The sequence below is a fragment of the Artibeus jamaicensis genome, unplaced genomic scaffold (assembly GCF_021234435.1).
Source record: "Artibeus jamaicensis isolate MK-2021 breed Jamaican fruit bat unplaced genomic scaffold, CSHL_Jam_final scaffold_369, whole genome shotgun sequence".
NCBI classification, from domain to species: Eukaryota; Metazoa; Chordata; class Mammalia; order Chiroptera; family Phyllostomidae; genus Artibeus; species Artibeus jamaicensis.
This window is the reverse complement of record NW_026522042.1, coordinates 10463369-10487301: the sequence shown is the minus strand read 5'-3', so window position 1 is coordinate 10487301 and position 23933 is coordinate 10463369. Positions and strand designations below refer to the sequence as shown.

The following is a 23933-nucleotide window of genomic DNA, read 5'->3' as shown; positions in this document are numbered from 1 at the left end:
TTTCCCTCGTATTATTTTGACACAAATTTTAGATATTTATGTTTCACCTGAAAGTATTTTAGTTTGTGTTTTTAACAGATACGGATTCTTTGAAAAAACTTAAAAATTCAATTACAGTTGACATACAATATTATATTAAGGTGTACAACATAGTGAGTAGACATTTCTATAACTTACATGGTGATCACCCTGATAGGTCTGGTAGACATAGAATTCTTTTAAAACACTTAACTAGAATACTATTACCACACCTAAAAATGTTAAAATCATTTAGTATCATCAAACACGATACAAGGGCATGCTGTCTGAGGCATGTTTATAAATGCTTTAACATTTAACCTTTTAACATTTTAGTGAATGCTTTTACTATTACAGCTTTCTTGTATTTACCTCTTTTACTATGTGATACAAAATGCTTTGAACGGGGATTATCTTATTCAACTAGGTAAGTTTTGTAGTGTCCAGTACCATGCCTTGCACCAGAGGTTCTCAATATATATTTGAGAAGGTTGGATTGAATATGTAGAACTGTAATAATGCTTTCAAAGAATTCTGCTTTGGAGAGTGTTTTAAAATGGTAGGATCCATTATATAGACCTTGGGATTCGGAATTGGAGGACCTAGGTTTGAGGGTCAGCCCCACATTCTATTAGATGAGTAGAATTTGGATTTCCAAATTCAGACCCTAAATTTGCTAGGTAGATGTGAGAGTAAAAGCTACTCTCTGGCTTAAAAATCTGCTACTTATTCCTGTTTTAGGGAAAACAGCTCACACATTTGATTTGGAAGCGATGTTTGAACAAACTTGAAGAACAGATGTGGAAAGAAGGTTCCACAGCTTGGGAAGGTTCTTGAGGGGATTAATATGTTGGATATAGTGCCTTTGAACAGTGCAGTACTTTATAAGTGTCATTTTAAATTCCTATTGTGTTTTTTTTTCCCATAAAACATGTTTGCATTTAGCACTTAAGAGGAATTTCAAGGGAGTCATTAGGTTTTTAAAGTTTTGAAAAGTTACCTTAAGACTTTGTTCTTCTGTGATATTAGTGGAAGAATTAAATGTGTTGAACTTCCTTGATTTGTTATTACGTCCTCGGACTGCTGTTTCCACTCTGATCTCTAAACACACAAGCCCGAAGTTTGACTCACTTCATAGAAGAAAATTTCAAAAATTCCTATACGGGCACTAATTATCTCATGATGGTAGGAGTCTCTCCTGGGCATTGGCATCCAACTTGAAGAAAATAAGGACTTAGGCCACACCTCTTCCCCCCCATTTTTGTGTTTGTCCTTAAAAATTGTTTTGATTTAAATTTTTCAAGTTCATTTGACATTGAATATTATTTTATATTAGTTTCAAGTGTACAGCATAGTGGTCAGACGTTTATATCACTTATGAAATGACCCCGCGCCCCCATAGGTCTAGTGCCCACTTGGCACCACCCAGAGTTATTACAGTGTCATTGACTGTGTTCCCTTGCTCCCTGTGATTGACTGCTCATCTGTACTTCTCAGTCCCTGTGGTCCCTTTTAATAGCAAGTTCAACTGTGTATGTGGATATAGACTGTTTTGGTTTAGGTGCTTTGGTAGAAAGGATGAATTACTATAAAACTTCAATAAAGTGTTACGTAAAATATCAGGAAATATTGTACAAGGTGTTTTTGCATTTTTGTGTGTGTTCCTGAAAGCTATAAGTGTGTCTAGGACATATGAGAGATTCTTTTTAGAGCTGGTATACTATGAAGAGATAAATGAGGAAGAACATTTTTTTTAAATTCAAATTTTCATTTGGGGTATGGCCATGCTGTGGGTGGATTATGAACCAACTCTGTTGTATGCTGGGGGAAAGCTTCCTTGAAAAAAATGATTATGGTAGGATTGAATATGATTTCAATGGATAATTTAATGATCCTGGAAAGAAGAATAATCACAGACATTTTAGAAATGAGAAAAGCTTTAATTTTTTTAAACTTGAAACAGTCTTCCTCTCCAGTTATACCCTATCTCATCCTCTAAGGCCTCACTCACATGTCACCTTTTCTGGGTATTATTTCAGAACCCTTCTGGACATCATAATTGTTGCCTGCCTTTGTTTTTATAGTCCTTTAAAAATGTTACAAATTTATTTTAATATTGTTCATGTATTGAGGATAGAACCTTATTTCTTTTTATATTTAGAGTGGGTAACAGACTTTTGTACACAGTAGTTACATAAATAGTTAATGGAGAAATGGAACTAATGTAGTTAAAGTGTTATTTTTTACTTTCTAGTATTTTGACATTAAGCATTTAACATTAAATGTAAATTTGCATGAAATTTAATTGTTTAAATTACAATAACAAATATTTAGATAAATGTTTAATATCTAAAATGTTTAACTTTAGGAAAAAAGAATGTCATGATTAGAAAACATTTATTCTAGCTTATATTTATAGTAGTTTTATTTCCTTTACATTTGTTTATCTTAACTCATTTTTGCCTTTAAGTTAAGTGGTCGTTATAGTGACTGGCTATGAGATTTTCAGGTGCAAAATTACATTCATTTGAATCTGCAATTTATGCGAATCAGGCCAGATAGGACCTGGTAGTTGTGCATAGTTTGCAGTTAATATAGACAAAAGTCACATACATCTGGGGTGCTTTTGCAGAAGTGGTTACCCCAAACTGGAAACTACTTGGAAGTAAAGAGGTAACAATAAAATGAGGGGCTTGGAAGAATGAACTGTGTTGGAGAGCAGGTTACTTCCCTTTTGTTAAGGAAAGGCATTTTACAGTGTTTACAGTGGATTTATTTCTACATTTGGTGAAAATGCACAAAACAGTCCCCTCTGACAGGGACTTACAGTCTATTCAATTTTTTAAAAAAGATTTTATTAATTTTTAGAGAGAGGGGAAGGGAAGAAGAAAGAGGGAGAGAAACAATGATGTGCAAGAGAAATATCAGTCCCTTGTCTCCTGCACATCCCCAGTGGGGACCTGGCCTACGACCCTTGCATGTGCCCCGACTGGGAGTTGAACCAGCGACCTTTTGGTTCTCAGGCTGGCACTCAGTCCCCTGAGCCACACCAGCCAGGGCTGAATTCTTTTGGTTTGGTTTTTGTCCTCAGTCAGCAATGAGGAAGAAATCTTTTTTTCCTCTAATGTCTTCTTTTCTCCTGGCCACAGCCCCCATTACAACCTTGCTTTGATGAAGTAACAGATAATAAGCACCTCTTGGAATAAAAAATTCTTGCTAGTGTACAAAAGAGCTAAAATTTTAAATTGAAAAGTTAGTTGCTTCACAAGGCCGGGACAAGCAGTTTGGAGTATATCTGCTGCTGAGGAACTCCAGTGAGACAGGGGTGGGTCGAGATGCCCAGACAGTCCGGTGAAAGGCTGCAGGCTCACTGTTCTATAAGGTAGATGGTGCTTGTTAGGTCATTTCAATACCAAATCCAGGTTCGGCTGCCTGCTGTTCAAAAACCAATAACCAAGAGACGGGCTGGTGGAAGGAAAAAGCGGTTTACTCAAGAGCCGGCAGTTTGAGAAGATGGTGGACTCTCATCGCAAAGACTATCTTAATTTGACACAGGCAGGGGTTTCTGTAAGGAGGGAGGAGGAAGGAAAAAAAAACAGAACAAGGGAATCAGAAGGAGGGAGTTGAGAGTTCTCTGTTGAGGGGACTACGTGCAAGTCTACACAGTCTGTTCAGATAACTGGTTGAAGGTCAGCAAGTCTCCCAGAGCCGGAATGTCTCGAGGTCAGGGTCTGCTTCTTTTGAAGACAGTTGCTAGAATTCTTGAGCAAACAGGCTGTTTATCTGCAGGAACGCGTTAGTGAACAGGTCATCACGGACAGGAACAAGGCTGAAAGAGTGGTGGGGTGGGTTCCAGGCCCCGGCTCCAGGAAGCCCAACCAACTCCACGATTCATGGCCCTGCGACTCGGCAGCTCTCACTCCACTTCTCTGTGCCTCTGATTCTTCAGCCGTAGAGTGAGGGTGGTGAATGGTACCTACTTCTGCTGTATTGGACAGCTGGAATTTACTAAGAAAGTAGAACTTCAATGTTTCTTCTAATAAATATGCGGATGCTCATTGACTCCATTCCGAGAATCCTTTATTTCTTCGTATATCAGATCATCATTACACTAACATGTCTTACAATTTTATTTGCCAAGTATGTCTCAGTGAAACTGAGAACAACAGAACCTGCTTCAGAGGTTAGGAAGATTAAAGACTATAGGGCGTGCTTAAAACAGTATCTGGTACATAGTAAATTCCATGTAAATATTAGCTACAATTGTTAAATTGAGGCTGATATTAAGATGCTTTTTTTTACTTTGCAAAGAAGTCACAGAAAACACACTGGTGGCTCACACATGCCAGGAACTCCAGAATGGGGCTCTGCCGTCTTCTGAGGTTCAGCACAAAGAATGTGAACTTTATCTCTCCCTTGTCTGCTTTGCCGGCTTTAGGGTACTGCTTGTCCTAAGCTGACTGTCCTTGTGACCCAAAGTTATCAGCAGAATTTGTTACCTGCAGATGACCACTACTGCAGGCTGAAAGGGAACTGTTTTGTATGTCACTGTTTAGGAGGAAGAAAGCTTTTCCCAAACGTACCTTCAGCTGACGTCCCTTCCCATCTCACGGACTAGTAATAGTGTGGCGCACCAGTTCCAAAAATGGCCACTGGCAAGAGCAATGTGGTTGACTTGGAATCGATTATCTCCCGCTATGGGCTGGGAAGTGGGGGCCCCGGCATCTCCTGAAGCTCGGTGCTGCCTCCCACCTGGAGAGGATGGGCTTTCTTAGCAAGGGAAAGGGGACAACTGGCTGCCGGGTAGGTGGTTGATGATGTGCACCTTGGTACTGTTCCCTGATCAGGGTCAGAACTGTCCCTGAGACCTGAGCCCAGAGGCCAGGGGTCCAGATGTGGTGTCCCGTTGCCCACCCAACCTTGCCCCTGCCCTGGAGGGCATGGAGGCATTGGGCGGAGGAGCTGGATGAGGGTAGGAGCCGAGCAGGCTCACTCTCAGATTTGGACATTATCCTTCTGTCCTCCTGCTACCAGAGTGTAGGCTCGTTGAGTCCTAACCTGTCTCAGCCTAGTGGAGAGCACACACACAAGAAACCAACCGATAACAAAAACCCAAACACAGAAATGTGAACTAGAGCTGTAACATTGGCCTTATATCTTCTGGAGAGTTTTATCTTCCATGTTTGAAACAGACTAGTTACTTGTCAACATTTTCTTGTTGTCTGCTTAGTTCTCATCCTTCATATCCTAGCAAGGAACGACCCTGAAAAGTACAACATTCTAATTAATGAGTGCCTTTTGATATCACTTCACTTTGGGTGTATTGTTTTTCATTATTAAAGAAGAAACATTAAAGTTATCTCGGGTTATATAGGGTGGTAGCAATGGAGAACCCGACTATACATATAACTCATTTACTTCCTGTGTGTCCCGTATTGTAGAGTGAGAAAAAGATTTGGTTTCATTGGATAAATTTTGGTCTTTCCAAGGTAAACAACTCTACAAACCTAGTGTAATTGAAATTTTTTCTAACCAAAACGCTAGGGTAGGAAATTCAGAAATGAACAAAGTACTGCATTTAGGGTTAAAACATTAAAAATAAAAAATGAAATTATGTGGGGATGTAAAGTACAGCATAGGAAATACAGTTAATAATATTGTCTTAACTACGTGTGGTGTCAGGTGGGTGCTGGAAATATCAGGGGAGGCACTTTGCGAAGTTTGACTGGCTAACCACTATGCTGTACCTGAAACTAATATAAAATAATAATCCATGTAAATGATAATTAAAAAAATACAGCGAAATTACATCAAATCTTACTTTTGAATATTTGCTTTACTTACCACTTACAACATCCTTTTTTTTAAATTAAAAAAATTTTCATTTATTTTTAGAGAGAGGGGAAGGGAGGTACAGAAGGAGAGAAACATCAGTGTGTGGTTGCCTCTCATGTGCCCCCTACTGGGGACCTGGCCCACAACCCAGGCATGTGCCCTGACTGGGAATCGAACCAGCGACCCTTTGGTTCACAGTCTGGAACTTAATCCACTGAGCCACAACAGCCAGGACACCTTCCACATCTTTTTATATAGTGCAATCCTGGTTCATATTCTATTCACATGTAATTTGGATTATACTTCTCCAGATTTGTACTTTTATTGGTTTTATTTTATATTGTTGATACACAGTAATTTAATTATTTTCCCAGGATTGGGCATTTAGGGTGATAATTTTTTGCTGTTAGTGGTAACACTCTAAGTTACATCTTTATGACTGTTCATTTTCATCCTTTTTAAAACTGACAGATTTTGAAGTCTAAGTATTAAAATTTTATTTTTACCTTTTCAGAAGCAAGAGAAAAAGAGGAAGAAATGAACAGAGAGAAAGAATTAAGAAGGCAAAATGAAGATATTGAACCAACATCTTCAGGCTCAAATGTGGTCAGAGATTGCTCTAAATCATCTTCCAGGTACTTGACTTTTTCAGAAGGGTTCTATTAAACATCATTGTCTAGGTGTTTATACCGTGTTAGGCAAAGTTTCTGGTATTAAAAGCTGGCATAATTTCTCCCATTTCAGGCAGCAGGGCATTGTAGCATATCCCTAGGGTCATGAGAAGGTCCTGGGTCACGTGGTAAGTCAGTTGAGTTCTTCTGAAGTGTTCTGGGTGTAGTGTTGAAATCTATGCCATTTGACTGCAGAGCATAACTGTATAAAGTTGGTCAGATGTTGACGAGTTTGTAATTTTTGTCATGTTTATTTTGACACTTATGTCTTTTGTACCCTCCAAAATTCTGCATTCATGATGATCTTATTTGGAGGGATCTGTTAGAGATACAGATAATCAGAAAGAATGTAAGTGACCATGGCCAGGTGGTTCAGTTGGGTTGGAGCATTATACTATACACCAAAAGGTTGTGGGTTTGATTCCCAGTCAGGGCACATGCCTAGGTGGGGTTTGATCCCTGGTTGGGGTGCATATGGGAGGCAACTGATAGATGTTTCCTTTTCACATCAGTGTTTCTCTTTTTCTGCCTCTTGAAAATCAATAAACATATCCTTGGGTGAGGAGTGAAAAAGAGAAAGAATATAAAGGGAGGCACATTATAAAGTTTACTGGGTTATAGGAGAAAGCAGCCATTAAAATTACTTTAAAATGAAATTTAATACTATGTAACTTAATTACTAAGAGCTTTAGAAGACATAACGAGATATGTAGATATCAAATCTGGATGGAGTAAAACAAGAACTCTAATGTTGTTTGGGTGTATTTATAATTGTCACATTGGCTCCATAAAACTCTTCCTGGCAAATCTACCATTGGACAGACATTCCTTCCGTTCACGGCAGAAAAACATGAAACGCCTGACTACACAAAACACCATTTGTAGTATCTCCTCCGTTTCCTGGTGCAGATCTTTGGTATGGCAGTCTAGGCTCTTGAACAGACTCGCACTGCTTTCTAAGTGTGGTCTTTTCTATCCTGTCTTCGCAGGGAGGGGGAGTATCTACATGGGACTAAAGTCTGTTTTCATAGCAGTGCAACCCTACAGTCTGCTTAGGCTCTGGGGCATATGCACATCTTTGTACACATTAGAAAAGAGCAGGTCGGCCAACTTTCTCTGTAAAGGGCAGATAGTAAATATTTTAGGCGTTGGGGTCCCTACAGTCTCTTTCTCAACTACTCAACTCTGCCATAGACAATACGTAAATAAATGGGCTGGGCTGTATTCCAATAAATCTTTAAGAAACATGCACTGGGGCCCTGCTCAGTTGGTTAGAGCATTGTCCCGATGGGCTAAGGTTGCAGGTTCAGTTCCCAGTCAGGGCACATACAATAATCAATCAATGAATGCATGAATTGGTAGAACAACAAAATTAATCTCTCTCTCTCTCTTCCCTTCCCTCTCTTCCTCCCTCCCCCATCCCCTTCTCCTTCCCCTTCTCCTTGCTTTCTCTGAAATCAGTCAATAAGGGGGAGAGGGAGAGAGAAAGAATCTACCCCCCTCCTCCCTGCACCCCCCACCCTCTGGCATCCCTCCCACTATATATAATTCCATATAGTTCATGTCCATTGGTTGTATATATAAGTTCTTTGCCCTCTCCATTTCCTATTGCAACATGAACTTTAAAACCCAAAGATAAAGATCATGCCCTCTTGGTCTTGGGAATACATTTTATTGATATGACAAAACCCAACCATTACTTTTGTCACTAGTGATTAAAATTACAGAACTATTATTGACAGTATAATTATAAAGTATAAAGAAATTATCATTAAAAAGAATATAATAGAATGTTACTCCATTTCATTGGTCAAAGAGTAGAAGTTTACTTACCCCAGTCAGAAGACCTCAAGTGAATAATCCATGGCAGGTGAATGGACTCGTCAAAGCTCGTGTTTCATTTCCTGTATCTATTATAGGGTTCTTTAAGTTGCTCTGTGCGTTGAATCATTTTATTCTAAAGTAACCTGACTGTGGCTAAAATTAATTAAAACTTTGGAGTCTGTTTCAGTAAATAGCTATATTAAGAACATCTTTATTTATAACAAGATGCAATCCAAGATATTTTCTATATTAGAGTGCATATAATAACTATTTATTTTAGAGCGGGGAAGGGAGAGGGGAAGAGAGGGAGAGAAACACTGATTGGTTGTGTCTCATGTGTGCACCGACTGGGGACCAAACCTGCAACCCAGGCATGCGCTCTGACTGGGAATTGAACCAGTGACCTTGGCTTTGTGGGACAATGCCCAGCCAACTGAGCCATACTGCCCAGGGCAGAAGTTTTTTTAAAATTTAATGCCAGGACAAAAAAAAAAAAAAATCCCTCTCTTCTCTAAGAGCTTTTTCTTACTAGATACATAGGACACTATTTCTTTTTTTGCCATGATTCCCAGAAGGCTTAGAGCTCAGTTCAGTGTTCGTCTGGGATTGTCTCATCCCAGAGCTCCAGTGTAGGGAACAGTGATTTTGAGCTGGAGATAGAGTTGTGGTCTGGGAATTGTGGGAACCATCTGGCTGCAACTGAGTGTTTAGTGAGTTATCTTGACTGCACTGCAACTTCTACCTCTGTGCAGAGCATTAGTAAATCAGTGCCCCTAACATTTTTCATATTAAGGAAACACATGAAAATGTATAGAAATCAGGTAACTGTTACAAGACCATTGAAGTCAGTGGTTGAATTGATGGATGGACTCAAACAAAACATTGCTGACTTTTTGCCTGCCTACAAATTGTTTTTAAGAAAAACATATGAAGTTTGCCTGTGGGCCAGGCTGTATTCTATATTTTAAGAAATAAAGGCTGTTATTAAGACAGGGTTCCGATTTATTAAGGATGCAACATGCTAGGAATTCTTTATAGCTATGGTTGGCTGACTTCTGTCACTCCCATTTAGGATCTGACATTAGACACTGAAACTAGGTAGTTATCTGTCAGAAAGAAAAGAAACAGAATGTAGTTAAATTTGTTTTAAGAAAATTATTTTTTCTTACATTTTCAAAGAACTTCAATTTTAAGTAGCGATTAAGCAAGTGGGCACCATCAGATTTTAGTTTTCCGAGAGACAAAGCAAGTGGCAGCCTCCTCGTTGGTCACCACAAGCATCAGCACTGTGAGCGGCTTGTTCACTGACCCTGGAAAGGGACCTGCTGACGCTGGGTCAGAGCACACAGTTAAAGGGGATTCTTGTGAAGTTTTGTAAAACAATATGCAATTTCAATTTAATTTAATTTAATTTAATTTTGAATCCTCACCTGAGGATATGTTCATTGACTTCAGGGGCGGGGGGGGGGAGACTTGGACGGGAGAGAGAAACTGGGATGGGTTGCTTCCTGCACGTGCCCTGACAGGAGATCAAACCCACGACCCTGCCCGAGGACGGAGCCTGCAGCCTCAAGCTGCAGGGAGTGATGCTCCAACCATCTGAGCCACCAGCCGGAACCGTGTTTCTAAATCGTATCCTGTTGCTACTGTCTTGATTTTTTTATTATGAAAAAGGTTTTATGACATAAAATTTACCACTTTAAATATTGTAAAGTGTACAATTTTGGTGTCATTAATAACATTTTTAATATCGTGCAACCATCATCACTATCTATTTCCAAAAATATTACCACTCCAAACAGAAATTAGAACCATTAGGCAATAATTCCCCACTTTCTTCTGCACTGAGCCCCTGATAATCTCCTATCTGTTGGTATTTTCCCTCTCCATGAGTTTGCCTAGTCTAGATATTTTAATACGTGGAATCATATTATATTTGCCCTTTTGTGTCTGGATCCTGTTTGCGTAATGTTTTTAGGGTTTGTGTTATATCACTACTTCGTGCTTTTGAGTGGCTGAATAGCATTCCACTGTATGCATATGCCATTATCTGTTTATTCATTGGTTGATTGATTCTTGGCTTGTTTCCACCTTTGTGCATCATGCATGCATAGCTCTTATATTTTGGTCATTAATTCTTTTTGAGTTACTTTTGTATATGGTATGAGGTAGGGGTCCAGCTTCTTTTTTTTTTTTGGCTCATCTTGGTTATTCCAATGTGTAATGTAAGGTATGATTCTAGGGTAGTTTCCTATTTTATTTTATATATGTTTAGCACTTTCTTCATGGTGATCATTTTATTCACTATTTTTAATAATATATATTGTTTAAAGATTTTATTTATTTATTTATACACAGAGGGGAAGGGAGGGAGAAAGAAAGGGAGAGAAACATCAATGTGTGGATGTCTCTCATGCACCCCCTGCTGGGTACCTGCCTCCCCAACCCAGGCCTGTGTGCCCTGACTGGGAATCAAACCGGCAACCCTTTGGTTCGCAGGCTGATGCTCAATCCACTGAGCTACACCAGCCAGGTCTTCACTGTTTTTTAATGCAGACTTGTTATATATAAATTGTTTCTTATAATTTGAGTTCAGTTTTGGGATTTGCTTTTCTGCTCTTCTGGCTGTATTTTTTTCAGTACTATATGTTTTAATTAAGTTTTTTTTTCCCTTTGTGATATGTTGAGAGTCTGTTTCACAAAACATAGAAATAATTATTTGAAAATCTACAGTGTTGTTAAAATTTGTTTTAGAGAAAGACAGTCATCTAACATGATCACTTTTATTGGCTTTGTATAAATGTTATATGGATGTGAGTTGCCATTGAAATACAAATAGTAGGAAGAAATATGTCATTTATTTTGTGAAATATAGCTGTGAGATCGGTGAAAAATATTGATATACTCTAAATTTGTAAGGCAGGAATCAGATATTTGCATTTCCTTTTAAGAAATTAGTATCATGAAAGAATTAATTTGCTTATGAATTTAATTCCTGAGTTGAAATTGTACAACTATACATCTTTTTAATGCTTAGCTAAGCTGTCTTTGAAAAACACAGCTGAGAGAAGTATTAGGATTTGATTCTTAATTGTCTCTTCATCTGATGCATATTGTTTCTCAGGTTCTGGTTCATATTTTGGGACTACATTGAATCAAAGATATCTTTTAAACATGAAATGTGTTCTGTTTTCTGTCAGGGACATTTTTAGACATAATTTCATGGACTTTGTTTTTCAGAATATTGAAATGTGTTAAAGATTGTTTATTTTTGACTTACGTACATTCAGTTCCGGGTGGGGCTGTGGTCTAGGCGGTCAGCCATGAGATCCACGTGGCTCCGTTCAGTCCTCGGTCCCACGCTGGCCTCTGAACCGGCCCGCTCAGCCGCGGCACGGGCTGCAAGGGTCACCATCATTTCAATGTCCAGTTCTCTGTGGCCTGAATCATTTTGCTTGTAGACAGTCTGATTTCCAAACCAGTACCTCTGGAAATGTGTGACTTAATCATGAGGGGAAAATTTGAAAGTGTGATACTTTAATGCAAACTTATCAGTCATTCAGCTATTATTTATTATGTTTGTCGACCGTCTCTGGGGATGCAAGTCGGGTGAAGTGTGTGAACTTACATTGTTATGGGGTGGAGGGGGAGGGAGAACAGGCTATAAACAGCTAGTAACCAATCAAATCAGATAAAAATGCATGTAATTAAACAAGATAAACACAGTAAGGCGATTAAGGCATAGTGACTGACCAGGATGTGTTTGAGAGTTCGAAAGGGGGGTGCCCTGCAGGCCTCTTTGAGGAGGCGCCTTTTCAGGGGACCCCAGTGAAGAGAAAGAGCCCGTGTGACAGCAGTGCCAGCGGAGCACCGTGGGTGCAAAGGCCCCCATGCTGAGCCGGGCCGGCCCTGTCTGGTCAGAGCCAGGACCAAGGCCTGTGGGGCCGGAGCACAGGGCCCGAGCGGGACCATCGCAAGAGCAAGGGCAACTCTCTGTGTGGGGGTTTGCTAGCGCCACGTATAAGGATAGCAGGTGAGAGTGAATTCCTTTCGAGTGAAGTGAGATGAAGATAGCAAGAATCCCATTGTTTCTGTAATAGATAGGTCAGCCATCGTCTAGATGCTAAAGATACAGCAAGGAACACAAGGACAGAAACGTTTTCTTGAGATTGCACACCAGAAATCCTTAATTAGAAGGCCGTGATACTTTTGAGTCCTAGAAAATATTTGGTAGATTAATCGATACAATTAAGAAGGCAACTCTTGACTCACTGGGGTGGGGCAGGAGGTGGGGGGACGGTGGGTGGTGGCGGCTTCCAGAAGGCAAAGGTGTTTGGTAAAGATTGTAATGAGAGTGTGCATTAGTTCTCAGGTATCCTGGACAGAAAACCAGTCGAGAATCAATATGATACTCACTAGAATAAGATATTTTTAGGATCCAGGAATGTGGCACTGAACATTTTAGCAACTCAGCAAACTTGAATTAGAACTGAGAAATAATTTATATTTCAGAAATTATATTGAAACATTTGGGGAGTAATATTAACTTTCGTACATGACTGGCTTTATTTGCTCTTGTGGCAAACAGTGATTGGATTCAGATATGGTGAAGTGATTTTCTTTTGTGGATGTTGTGCTTTTGTAGTTTTCCTTGCACATTCCACTTGTTCTGCTGGCCCTTCATCAGGGAGGGTGATCTAATGGGCCTCTCATGTAGAATGGGCCTGTATTCCTGAATTTCATTTATGCCTAGGTAAGATTGTAGGGAACCGCTTTTGGAGACATGGAAGTATGGCCCAGCACCCACGTGGAAAAACAGTGGGGCGTGAGTCAGCATGCAGGACCACACCCATAAAGAAGTTCTCCCATTAGAAATCAGGCCTGCCTTATACCTAGGCTGCTTTGTGACTTGCCTTTCTGCATGTCTTTAAAGTAATTTCCTGAAGTCTGTGATAAGAGACTTCATTCTTCCAAAGATTGAAATGCAACCAGACTTGTTACTCTTGTCATTCTCTTGCATTTGCAACATTTTTCAATGGACTGAATTTAGGAGATTGGGTCTTGGCAGCCCTTGGGCACCTCCTTGTTTTAATCCTTATTTATGCTTTATGATGTATATGGAGGTTGTTTTCTCGTGATCGCATTTGAAAACAGCACATAGTGGGTTTCACAGGCCTAACAGCTACAGCTGATTTAAAAAACAAAAAAGGGGGAGATGTTGGGAGCTGCCCTGCCTGGTTTCAGGATCTGTACTCCCCCCTGTCTATGGCTAAGGCTAAGTGAGCAACCTTCAGACCATAAGCCACTAAGGAGACAAAGCTCATCTCCCTGGCAAGAGCTCTGCTTCTGCCCCTTTTACTTCATCCATAACTAGCCTCCAGTGCTTGATCAGTTAGCCAATGAATGATAAGATTCCCCAAGGGGGGAATGACCTAAGACAGGCATGATCATGTGGAGGCCCCAGGGAAGGACTTGGGGGGCTATGGAGAAAGGGTGATGCACCCTCGCCCCTCAGCTAGGACATAGCCCGAGTCCTCATTCTGTCTGTGAGAGTCTCCTAATCTCTTGGCTGCCTTACTTCCCCTGCCTGACTTAAGCCTGAAACAGTGATAGAGGGCAGTGCAGCCCTGTGCTGGAAAGGGCAGGTTCCCCAGGTGATCAGGCCTGAGAAAGAATACATAAACTCCTGTGAAACCTGATTTGCTAAGAATGCTCTCAATTAAATAGTAAAGGTCTGAGCAGGAAACGAGTTTGTTTCCCAAAGTTTTGTAGCCCTTTAGCTAACAGACCCTGACTCAGAATAAGCCTTAGTAGTTCTTTGTGTGCTATCTACTGTTTGATCCTTACTGCCTGACAATGATTAATGAGCTGTACCTGTACTCCTGTGCAAATTGAACCCAATAAAAACCTGTCAAGGCAAGGGTCAGGGTGCTGTCCTTTTGAGAGAGTGGCTAGGCTGCTCGGAGGCGCTCTCCCCTTGAGAAAGCCATGCTGTCCCTTTTCCTCCATGGGACTTGGTAGTCCCTGTGAATGTACCTTATCTCATCCACGACTTTGAGGATACCTTGGATGTCTGCGTCTTAAGATAAGCGGGTAAATTTAGTTTTTCGATTTCTTAAGACAAAAACAATGTTAACACTCAGGCGTTAGGAGGAGAGTCGGGGACACTGTCTCTGGGGTGTGTTCCCCCTTGTGGCAGAGGAACAGAGTCCTGTTTCTGTTCCCAGTGACACGAGCAGCAGTGGAAGCGAAGAGAGCTCCGACCCTTCTGACGATGAGCTGATTGGCCCCCCTCTACCCCCCGGAATGGCGGACGAGCCAGTCCATCGTGTGGAAGAAGCTATCGGTCATTTACCGCCCCCTCTCCAGGAAGAAGAGGAGGAAGATGATGATGGTGATGGTGATTCAGAAGAAGAGGAAGTAAGTATTTCAGTGGTAATTTAAGAACTCAGTGGGGTAGTTCAGAGTAGTGTAGCTAACTACCACTGTGCTAGACTGTTATTCAGGACTGAGGGCAAATTAAAAAGAAAAAGATCTGAATTTACTGCTGAAAGCCCTTGCTGAAAGTTCAATTCTAAAGGATGTACCTCAGGAATGAAGAAATAGAAGTCAAAAATAATACTTGGAGAGTGATACTTGCAGTGTGTTAAAAAATTGATTAATATTTTACTAAATCTTCATAAGCAGGGAGTGTAAATCATGGTAATGATGAATGGAATTTGTGGGATTTAAAAACCAAGTGGATCTCCAATTTTTGTGAAGAATAATGTGAAAGATGTGATAGTGGAATCAGATCATTCATTTTGAAGAATTTGTATTACTTGGACGAAGCTAGAGATATTAACTAACCTCAGATTAGTTTAAGTTGAGCATGTAATTTACAGTGTTAAGAGTAATTGCTCAAAGAATAGAAGTGAATTGTACAACCTCAAAAAGAGTAAAAGGAGAAAACACAAAGGAAACCATTGGTATACTTTGTGTATTTGACACCTGGGGGTGGGTCATTTTTTAATACCACCTTCCTCTGTGATAAGGTGTTTTGGGTAGTAATCAATAAATGACACAAGTCATGGTCAGGGGACATGGACAGCTTTGCAGCTCTGTCAGGGACCTCCCAGACGGGGCAGTCTCTGTGGACTCATATCCACCTGGCGCCATGGATCTGCCCGTCTGTGTTTGTCACGGGGGGTCAAAGAGCGCTTTTGATTTTAATTTTGAAAAAAGTGTTTGGCATGAAGTGATATGCACATATATATGTACAAACATGCATATAGGTGTATATATAGTATTAGGAAAAGAAGCACTTAAGAATAAATTTGGCATTTTCATTAAAAATCATATTTTATAATAAATCTCCAAAACTGCGGTTCTGACTGTATCTTTTTTCTTTTTAACATCATTTATACTGGCTTAAAAAAAATCTCTTTTTTTGAAATGTTTTTACTAAAATCTATTTTATAGAAAATGTCTCATTTTCTAATATATCTGATAAAAACTATTAAAGTTCTCATTTCTGAAAATCAGAGAAAATGTCTAAACAATGGCAAATATTGTCATTAAATGGTTTGTTGCTCTAGAATGTTTTTGGTGCCATCTGTTGAGTTCACATGTTGCCCTTTTGAATTCTGCCGTGTTTTGTTTTTAAGCCTGGCAGTCAAAGAGTAACAGAATGGAAGAGACTCAAATTTTGTCTTTGTTTCAATAATCAGTGTTTTGAATCTGAATCTGCTGTTGAAATGAAGAAATGTGCCGTACAACAGGGGTTGGAGGTGTGCAATTAGCCTTGAAATAAGCTTGAATGATTTCAAAGTGTTAAAAACATCCTAAAACGTGTGTAGCTGAGCATGTGTGGTGCACGTATGTAGTGTGGACTGCATAACTGGGAGTCTTCAAATTAATTTCATGTTGAATGCACTATTAAAAGGTGAAAATATGCTAACTCAAAGTTTACACGTATTATTAAAACTGCACTAATAGCAAACATAACAAAAAATAAATTTCTAAACTGAGAGTTTTACAACCGTCAGCAAATCGTGATTGTATAAAGCAGACTCATCTCTAGGTCATTTTGTTATTGTTTTTAAAAGTCGTATGGAAAGTTCATCCTCTTACTGTCTGCACAACTTTCACTGCAATGCTATCCATATGTCATTGAATGAAACTCAAACATTCCAATACATGACCAGAAAGGAGACAAAAGAGGTAGCAGGAAATCTTGGTAAATAGTGATCACAAAATAAAATGGTAGGCATGAATACAAATACATCATTGTTCACAACAGATGCAAATGAACTTGCCACTTAAAAGATAGCAATTCTCAGACTGGGTGGAGAAATTCACATGTACTCCCTGAGTGATACACCTAAAATGTATTGACACAGAAATGTTGAATGAAAAAGGAAGAGAAGAGAATATATCAGGAAAATAGTAATCCAGAGATAACCAATTAGTATTATAAAATTAATTTAAGATAAAATAAGCTTTAAGTTCATAATCTGAATTAGAAAAATGAGTAGCCTGACCTGATCGTAAAAAGAATAGTGTTTTCTCCAGGAAAATTTGGCAGTCCTTAACCTCTGTGCATTTAACACAGTATACTCAAAGCAAAAATTGGTAGTATTACAAGGAGAAATGGAGAATCTACAGTCATAAAGGGAGATTCAGAAGTTGTTAGGATCACAATTAGTACGAGTAAAGATTTGAACAGTACAAATGTATGTGCTTTATCTGTTGAACATAGACAGAACCTCTCTATCTATCATTTTCAAGTGCATGTGGGTAATCAGAAGCAACAAGAAGCATACACCTGGGTCACATAAATTTATTGTGTACTTCTTTCCCACAACAAGCTATGGACATGAGAAAGATGTACTTAACTTTGGGTAGTTCACAGATTAGGTAATATTTAGGTTGATGCATTAAATTTGAGAATGTTAACTATTTAATGTTTGTGTGCTTCCAAAATTCATTTGTTGAAGCCCTTAACACCATCCCTTCCTTGCCCCAGCCCCCACTGTGCTTGTATGTGGAGATGAGCCTCTTCAGAAGTAATTAAGGTTAAATTAGGTCATAAGGGTGGGTCCTGATACGGTAGGATTAGTGTTTTTATAAGGGGAGAGGCGCCAGAGAGCTGCTGTCTGCAAGACGAGAAGAAAGTCCTGTCACAAATCAAATTCACTGATGCCTTGATCATGGACTTCCAGCCTCCAGAACAGTGAGGAACAAATTCCCGATGTTTAAGCCACCCAGCCTGTGCATTTCGTTAGGCCTGAGACCACTACTTCAGGTCTGCAAGGCTAACAAGGGGCTGGGGAACAGAGGATGGAAGAAACAGGTGTTGCGAGCAGGAAAACGTTTGCTAAAGTGAAGGCCCGAATCCATGCAAGTGTGTGACACGGTGGTGAGATGTCGTATGATGAGCGTGTGGCTGAGTTTTCCCACTAGGGGCAAGTGGGAAGATGAGGCTGCTGAGATCACAGTCAGAGAGCAGCACCCAGAGGAAGTGGGATTTCTGGAGGGCGTGGGATTTGAATGAGCCGTGTAGAGGGTTAGTTTTGGTGCAGGTGGTGGGGGAGGGCCACATCCTGTCTGTGAAGAGCGGATGGCAGGAACAAAGGAACAGTGTGTGTAAGTACAGGGTCAAGATGATGGGAAGATTCAGGTTGTTTAGAGTAGAAAGTTGATAAACAAAAAGGCAGGCCTTTGACGTAGACTGATGTGCAGTAAACCTAAGGTGCAGCGATGCAGAGAAGCGAGCCCTCCTGGGCCTGGGGCTCAGAAACCCACTTGTCAGCTCTAGCTTTTCATGGTGTAGTGAATGACTGTCTATCAGGAGGCTGAGTGACAGCTTGCTTTTTTTTTAGAGGATTTTCTTTTCCATTTTATTTTTTAAATATATTTTATTGATTATGCCATTACAGTTGTCCCACTTCTCCCCCTTCATTCCCCTCCACCTTGCACACCCCCTCCCCCACTATTCCCCCTTTAGTTTATGACCATGTGTCTCAAGTTCTTTAGATTCTATATTTCCCATACTATTCTTGCCCTTCCCCTATTTTCTACCTACCATCTATGCTACTTATTTTCTGTACCTTCTCCCCCCTTTTCCTTCTCCCACTTCCCTGTTGCTAACCCTCCATGTGATCTTCATTTCTATGGTTCTGCTCCTGATCTAGCTGTCCTATTAGTTTGCTTTTGTTTTAGGTGTGGTTGTTAATAACCTTAAGTTTGCTGTCCTTTCACTGTTCATCTTTTTTATCTTCTTTTTCTTAGGTAAGTCTCTTTAACATTTCTTATAATAAGGGCTTGGTGATGATGAACTCCTTGAATTTGGTCTTATCTGAGAAGTACTTTATCTGTCCTTCCATTCTAAATGAAAGCTTTGCTGGATAGAGCAATATTATGTGTAGGTCTTTGCCTTTCATGACTTGGAATAGTTCTTTCCAGCCCCTTCTTCCCTGTAAGTTCTCTTCTGAGAAATCAGCTGACAGTCTAATGGGAACTCCTTTGTAGGTGACTGTCCCCTTAGCTCTTGCTGCTTCTAGGATTTTCTCCTTCATTTTAATCTTGGCTAATATAATGATGATGTGCCTTGGTGTGTTCCTCCTTGGGTCCAACTTCTTTGGGACTCTCTGAACTTCCTGGATTTCCTGGAAGTCTATTTCCTTTGCCAGATTGGGGAAGTTCTCCTTTATTATTTGTTCAAATAAGGTTTCTACTCGTGACTGTTCCTCTTCCCCTTTTGTTACCCCTATAATTCGGATGTTGGAGCGTTTAAAGATGTCCTGGAGGTTCCTAAACCTCTCCTCCTTTTTTTGAATTCTTGTTTCTTCATCCTTTTCTGTTTGGTCATTTTTTTCCTCCTTCTGTTCCACTCCCTTGATTTGAGTCCCAGTCTCCTTTCCATCACTATTGGTTTCTTGTGCATTTTCCTTCATTTCACTTAGTTTAGCCTTCATTTATTTGTTCCTCTAATTTGTGGCTAAAATCAACCAGTTCTGTGAGCATCCTGATCACCAATGTTTTGAACTGTGCATCTGAAAGTTTGGCTATTTCTTCATTGCTTAGATTTATTAGCTCTGGGGCTCTGAGTTTTTCTTGAGCCATGTTTTGATCTGTTCATGCCTGTTATGTATGAGGAGCGGAGCCTTAGATGTTCACCAGCGCAGGGCCACCCAGGTCGGTGGTTTGTGACACTGTATGTGGGGGCCGGGTCAGAGAGGGACAGTGGCTGTCCCCTCTGCTGCTTCCTGCCACTGGGGCCTGCACAGTCTGTCTCACTGCTTGCTCCTTCACCAGTTTATCTGCACGCAAATGTGTGACCGTGGCCAGCCCTCAGTGGGTCCGCCCGCTTCTCCACACCTGGGATCTGCCCACAGCTGCCTACATGCCTGAGTCATGCGCCCGGGTCGGTCCGGTGGATCTTTCCTGCCCAACCTCACTCTGCTGCTGGCTCTGCCCCTCTTACCTGTTTGGCTGAAGGGTTTGTTGTTGTCAGACTTCCGTATAGTTCAATTTTCTGTGGTTTGGCTGCATTTTTGTTGTTAAAACTTTGTTGTTTTTAAACTTGGTTGTGCAAGAAGGTACAGTGCTTCCACCTATGCCTCCATCTTGGCGGAAGTCTGCAGTCTTTAAACTCAGGATTTGGTTACTATATTGGCATGCATAGATTTCATTTGAATTCCTGTGTCTTTTATGCCCTGCTGTTTAGTAGCTTTTCTGTTGTTTTTATTTCTTCAGAAATGAGTTGTAATCTTTTTGGTTTAGTTGTTAAATGAAGATTCCATAAAACTTGAATTGGATGAGATTTTAGTCAAGTTCAACTATATATCTGTCAAGTTCATTTATATAGAGAATCACTGAAATATTCATAAGGAAAATAGAGGTATAAAAAATGACTTTAAACTCTACAAAAGGATTCCCAGTAAGAGATCGAACAGAGGAAGTGTGTTTTAAACTGATTCACTGCAGGGGAATGGGCCCCTTCAGTGAAGTGAGTTATACCTGTAAACAAAATAAGCAATTTTCTTTCAGTTGAGTTAATATTATTTTCTGAAAGGTGTTTTTACTTGCTCCGTGCTCTCTTATATTATTTTCCACAACTTACATATGACTCGTCCCCTCTTTAGCACTGCCCCCTCAGTCATTCAGAACATGTGTTTCAAGGATATGTCTAATATTTCATCAATATAGGCTAATCAATATATTGAAGATCTGATGTGTAAATGTATCATACCTCACCAATTCCTATTTGCCCATTAACATTCTCTGAGAGAGGAGTTTGCTAGTTTTGAGTAGATACTGATGAAAACCTGATGCTTCCTGCTCATTCCTCCAGTTTCTGCTAGTTAAAAGTCTGTTCAGCCTGGAGGGACCCTTTCAGATGCGATTTCCTCCAAGCACGTTCTCCGCTCGCCAGCTGCCTGTGTTCCTGCTCAGGCCTGGTTCCGCCCCCACAGCAAACTGCTTTTTTTGGTAGAGTATTATCTGTGTGCTTGTCTGCACTCCTCTGTGCCCTGCTTTGCTGTCAGATGTGATGACTTCAGGTGTGAGGATTTGGATGTAAACGGTGTGTAGTTTTTAAAAACTCTCACAACCTCGAGGGTAGTGTCTTGTGTACAGTATATACAGAGTAAGTATCTGTCAAGTGGAATTCAGCGTACTTGGTTCTTATAATTGGAAAGTTTATTTCATGACCTTGGTGAGTGCTTTCCCTTTGTGACATGTCAATTCCTAGTTTTAAATGGAAGAAGAGATGGAAGAGGGCACAGAGGAAATGTGAGCACAGAATGTAATTAGACACCTGTTTCTGCAAAAACCATTATATTGCCTTGTCCTAAGCTTACAATTTAGATAATAGTTAAATAACTATACGAGCTGCCCCACAGTCCAATAATATTAATTGGTTAATTTAATTGTATAAACTATAACCGCTTATGAACCTCCCTGTCAAATGAGGCCAAAATAGTTATAGTTTTCTCTTCTTAAAACAGTCTCATAAAAATTTTAAAAAAATGATAGTTTTTACTGAGGTGTAATTTGTATATAATAATGTTCTCAGCTCTTTGCAGGTTCAGTTTGATGAGTTTTGACAACTTTATCTACAAGATATAGGACATTTCCATCACCCAACTAGTTCTCTAGGCACATTAAGAACTATACTGCCTGCTTATGATTATTATTTTTTATATGCATTGTACTTCAGTTGCTGCTTAGTAGTAGCTCTAGTGTCACTGCTGAAGTCCCTGGATTGTGAATATTAATGTTGTGTGTCGTGATTTCTTTTGATAACAAGCTTGCTTTTCTCTCATTCTTACTTTATGCCACTGGTATACATTGGTAATAAAATTGTTCTTTCAAATACAATGCAAATGCAAATGGAATGCAAACCATTGTTAAACTTTGTCAAACTACACAACTGTTAAATGATTAGAAGTATTTAGTGTTTGAAGGTTTATTATTATTTTTCTTTGAATTTAATAAGTGAATAAAAATTCGAATGGGTAGGGTCAGAGAAAAGAGGTGAAAAATTAAATCTAAGGTGTATCTATTACATCTGTGTGATTCTGATTTTTTTAAAGGTAAAGAAGGCTGTAACTTACAATTAAATGGAGACTTTGGGATTATCGAGGATTTCCATCATCCTTGCTATCCTGTTTCCCAGTGCTACAGAAAATGGAGACTCACATTTTCATGACTGTAACTAAAGGCCAGATGTAGCCGTGTCTTTTTAGTTGTGAGCATGTGTTTTCCGTGAACTCTTTCTGACTCCCTGGCTGGCACGTTCTGTGGTGGGGAGTCTCGGTTCGGGCCACCGCTGCACTGTTGTGACTTCTGCTCCGAGCCTTCTTATCCCCTTGACCTTGGTCATGGCCAACCACCTGTATCAGTCAGTCTCTGCCCCTCCTGTGAGGGAGAGGTTTAAAAATTAAAAGTGGAAAAAACTCTCCTCCTAGTTCTCAGAAGTTGATACGAGCATGAGATGATTTGTGTATACACCAAACATTGGGGTAGACATATCAAGCCCTCAGAATTGCTGGGTTTTATCATAGTTTTCATTATAATTCATTGCCGGTATTTGACTAATGACCAATTTTAATTTAATTGCAGCTTACTGGAAAGAAAAAGAATTTTAAAAAACATTTTGAAGACGTTTCATGATTTTAACTTTAGAGAAAATTGATGTTCTTTTAAAAGAGAAATTTTATTACAACTGCAAGATTCTGTCAGCAGGGGATGCTAGAGGCTCTATTTCAAAATCCAGTGAATGTATTCCTTACCATTTCCAAATTGCTGATGTGTGGTCTTCATTCTTTACGATGCACACTAGGGGGCAATAGAGGCATTTTGGCTTTGGCAAGCATCCATTTTTTCCCCCAACTGTCTCCTGTCTGCAGTGGAAGGAAAAAACCCCTAAAAACAGTGTCTTCTACAAATTGGAACAAGTGAGGCTTAGGTTAAAATCAATTCTAGCGTAATTACTTAAAAAAAAGAATAATGCAGAAAAAACTATGTTCTTGATGATCTGACAACATCATAACAAATATATTTACAGTTTAAAAAAAACCGTAATGCTTTTTAAAGCAGTAACAGCTTCCTGCGTGGGATAAGGCTAAGTGGCAGGAATATCAAGAGTGTCCTCTTTATAATTTAAGATTTAAGCTTGTAAGGAGAAGAAGTTTGTTTCTCTGATCATCAGAGTAATCCAATCTTTTAAAAACATGTCAGATCTTGTTACTTCCCTACTTCCCTTGTTGTTTTCCTGTCTGTAAACCCTCCAATTTCTTCCAATCACGTTATTAAGCAGTCAGGGTTTCTCGCCTTGATCTTTAAAGCCCCACATGACTTGGCCCCTTCGGATCTCGCTGACTTCACCCCTCCACTCTCTGTCTCGCTCCCTCTCGTCTACCCTCAGTGGCCTTTCTGTTTTCACAACCCGCCCGTTCCCTCTGACAGCCTTTCTGTTTACTCGTTCCTCAGTGGAATAACACTCAGTTTCACACGGCCTCCTCCCTTTATTTGGGTCTTCGTGCCAGTGTTACCTCTCTGACTACCTTCTAGAAGTGCCCTCCCTCCACGCCGCTGTTCTGCCTGTCACTGCTTTATCTGACATTGTGTTTATTGGTTTATTGTCTTTGTCCTCACAGTAATGCAAGTTCCGTGAGGGCAGTTACACTGTCTCTTTTATCACCTTATCCCTGGTGGCTTCACAGGTGACTGGCACCTAGAAAATGCTTAAGAAATGTTTGTTGAATGAACAGCCATCCTTGGCTGTGGTCGCCGTTACTTGTCCCCCTGAACCTTTTCCTGAATCAGGTTAGCCTGTGATCTCGTCACAGTTATCCTTTAGAAGCTCAGGATTCGATATTTACCCCCATGTTTCCAGTATGGCCCAGCCACAGTTTCCTTGTCAAAAGGCCGTCTGCTTTTAGCTCCTGTTGCCACTGGGGCTTTCGTGTCCTCTCAGGAGGTTGCCAGGAACAGTGTGGGTCCTTTCTGCAGCTAAGCACTGGCCTTGATTTTGTTCAACGTTTTGTGTAACTGCGATGTGGATGACGCTGCTAGTTTGGACTGTTTTCTTTGTTT

At 40.1% G+C, this 23933-nt stretch overlaps 1 protein-coding gene across 2 annotated transcripts in view; it reads left to right on the top strand.

The window, feature by feature from the left end:
* The window catches only part of WDR70 (WD repeat domain 70), a 235032-nt gene that overhangs the window by 3593 nt on the left and 207506 nt on the right, over positions 1-23933 (top strand). For both annotated transcript variants that reach the window (XM_053657359.1, XM_053657358.1), the window contains exons 4-5: positions 6368-6488; positions 14576-14768. In XM_053657359.1, coding sequence (XP_053513334.1) covers positions 6368-6488; positions 14576-14768 — 314 coding nt within the window. The remainder of the gene's footprint in view (positions 1-6367; positions 6489-14575; positions 14769-23933) is intronic.